The sequence below is a fragment of the Micropterus dolomieu genome, unplaced genomic scaffold (genome assembly GCF_021292245.1).
Source record: "Micropterus dolomieu isolate WLL.071019.BEF.003 ecotype Adirondacks unplaced genomic scaffold, ASM2129224v1 contig_13238, whole genome shotgun sequence".
Classification (NCBI taxonomy): Eukaryota; Metazoa; Chordata; class Actinopteri; order Centrarchiformes; family Centrarchidae; genus Micropterus; species Micropterus dolomieu.
The window spans coordinates 1-2,719 of record NW_025742224.1 but is presented as its reverse complement, the minus strand read 5'-3'; the positions used below and the strand labels follow the sequence as shown (position 1 = coordinate 2,719).

General features: G+C 42.6%; 1 protein-coding gene across 1 annotated transcript; it reads left to right on the top strand.

The window, feature by feature from the left end:
- Positions 1–139: 139 nt before the first annotated feature.
- LOC123966351 (G2/M phase-specific E3 ubiquitin-protein ligase-like) lies at positions 140–2,296 on the top strand (the record flags this gene model as incomplete). The annotated part of the gene is made up of 5 exons (XM_046042530.1): positions 140–368; positions 479–746; positions 908–1,062; positions 1,516–1,754; positions 2,075–2,296. Coding segments are annotated over exons 1-5 (913 nt in total), but the record flags the coding sequence as incomplete, so codon positions are not given.
- Positions 2,297–2,719: the final 423 nt, after the last annotated feature.

Sequence of the window (2,719 nt, the reverse complement as noted above, 5' to 3'; positions counted from 1 at the left end):
GTTTATATGTAATTTTTAAGGACACAATACATTACACATACACTATAATAAAAGAATGAGATATTGCCACTATTTAAAAAGGACATTCAAAGACCAGACCAACCTTTTTTGCCAGTCATTTCTGATGTACTTTATACGTTTGATGTATTTTAGGAAGATGTGGATCTTGCCATCATTTTGAGGACTTTTCAAGAGGATCACCTTTCTCACGGCCTGGTATCCACCATTTGTGTCAGGAGGAGAAAGCTTCTGGAGAGTGCCGTCAAAGCCATCTCCAGAAACGCTTTCTGTTGGACCCACTCACCACTTATTGAGTTTGTAGGAGAAGACGCAGATGATATGGGGGGACCGCAGCGAGAGTTTTTCAGGTCAGAATACCTAAACTAAATTTCTCCAGTGTTTTAGAACAAAAGTTTGCATGGGGAGCTGCACAGTAATACACGTCGCTGTATTTCTCTTTTCTGTCCATTTACTCTAGACTCTTGATGATAGAGGTACAGACCTCCCTGGGCATTTTTGAGGGAAAGGCCGGCCAGCTCTTTCTTAGTTACGACCAAGCAGCACTAGACCAGCGTAAATATTTCAGAGGTGGCAACCTCATCGCTTGGTCGATTGCCCACGGAGGTCCGTGTATCAGAGCCCTGGACCCCAGCCTCTTCCAGCTGATGTGCGGACAGGAGCCTCCGCTGGAGCAGTTTGACTGGCGTGTGCTGCCTGACCCAGATGTGCAAAGCAAAGTCAACAGGGTACTTTGTAATTATCATGTGAATATTTATTTGGATTTTAAACAAACATTTGTTTTACTTTGGGTCGCTGTTGACAAAAGAACATTTAATGTCTAGCAGGACAAACACTTGCTCAAGCTGGGACTCCTGCTACATTATTGTCACTCAGATTTCTGTCCAAGATCCTACAGTGCAAGACTGCAGGGGACCTGACTCAGCTCCAGCAAGACCTGGGGGACTGGATTGCAGAGTGCGGCGTCCCAAGCGTATTTAGGGCCACAGTTGAAGACATACCAAAAGTCTACGCGTATGTGGTGAAGCACTACATCTTTCTCAGGTAAACACATATAAGCTTTACAGTTGTAACTACTACAAAACACTGTCAATATAAAAAAAATGTATGTTTCTGCACTTACTTTTTGGTTTGGGTCAGAGTTTGATACATTTATTCCCCAGTATAGCATCAAAGAAATCCAAAAAAATGATGTTGATGTTGCAAATTACCAGGACAGAAAGAGAAGCTGTGAGCTGAGGATCAGTTGGACATTTATGTCTTGTTTGTCAAACAGCAGACAGATGTACTGGACCTCTTGTGCAGGTGTGCTCCTGGGTTCTCTCTTCTCTTTCTGTCCTGGGTTGGCCGCTGAAACTGGAGAGCCATTGTAAACATATAATTAAGAAACAGTGTCATTATCATTTTGATGCGGTTGATCAGTCTTTCCCACAATTTGTGGTGTCATTCCAAACTTGTGCACGGTGATGTACATGTTTTATCTCTGTCGCTTTACAGAACGGCCAAGATGATCCTCCAGTTCACAGACGGAATGAATGCATTTGGGAAGCTGTGGGACCTGGTGAGGAAGAACTGGATTGCCTTCCTGCCTTTGTTCACCAACATGCAGGAGCCCATGTCAAAGGCAGCCTTCAAGGCCCTCTTCAGTTACAACTACAGCAGGAGAGGCAGCAACCATCGCGAGGCAGAGGAGGACACCATCTACTGCTGGGAGATGGTGCTTAACATGATTGAAGGTACGTTATATTCCTTTATGAAAATGTTAGAGCACTAATTATGAAACCAAACATCCATGAATGTACTGTGACAGAAAGAAAATACAAAATGTTTTACCAATTTAGGAAAATGATCTTACGCCAATGTACCAAAGCCATTACAACAAGGTACACATTTAGACGTGATCAAAAGTACCTTGTGTCTCAGTGACTGTACTCAGAAGCCAGTCAGGTTTATATTCTCTACTTTTGTGATTAAAGGAAATACAGTTCTGATCTTGTAAAGTTTGACATTTTAAAAATGAAAATGTCACTTAGATGCTTACGTTTTCTTCTGATAGACAAAGTGACTGACCTCAAATTCGAAGACCTTCTGATTTTCACCACTGGAGCAGACGAGGTTCCTCCCCTGGGCTTTCCCAGGAAGCCCTCCATCGACTTCTATGAACAGGAGGCAGGCCTGCGCCGTTTGCCCTACGCATCTACCTGCACGATGTGCCTGTACCTGCCGAGAGGCGTCAGTCAAGAGGAGGAACTGCACGAGATGCTTTTACTGGCCACAAGTACTAGTAGTCAATGGTCGAAAAACGTCTACTAGTACTACTAGTAGACATTTTTGCGCTTACTAGTAGTACTAGTAGACTTTTTAGCGCTTACTAGTAGTACTAGTAGACTTTTTAGCGCTTACTAGTAGTACTAGTACTACTAGTAGACTGCATGCAAATGAAGCAGGCGGGACAAGGACTTTGATTGGTCAATTTTCAAACTGTGTGCTGCAGAGCCTTAAAGGACCAGCTCTGAATTGCAATGAGGAAAACTACTCTGCAGCATTCATTAACAGCTTCAGAGAGATATTTTAGCAGCTTGCAGTGATATGAACTTTATGTTTGATTAAACTGAATTAGATTTAAAGTTAAATTAGGCTACATTATTATTATTCAGGCCATTCAGAACTATTGTCTCGTAATCACAAAACAAATCTGCAA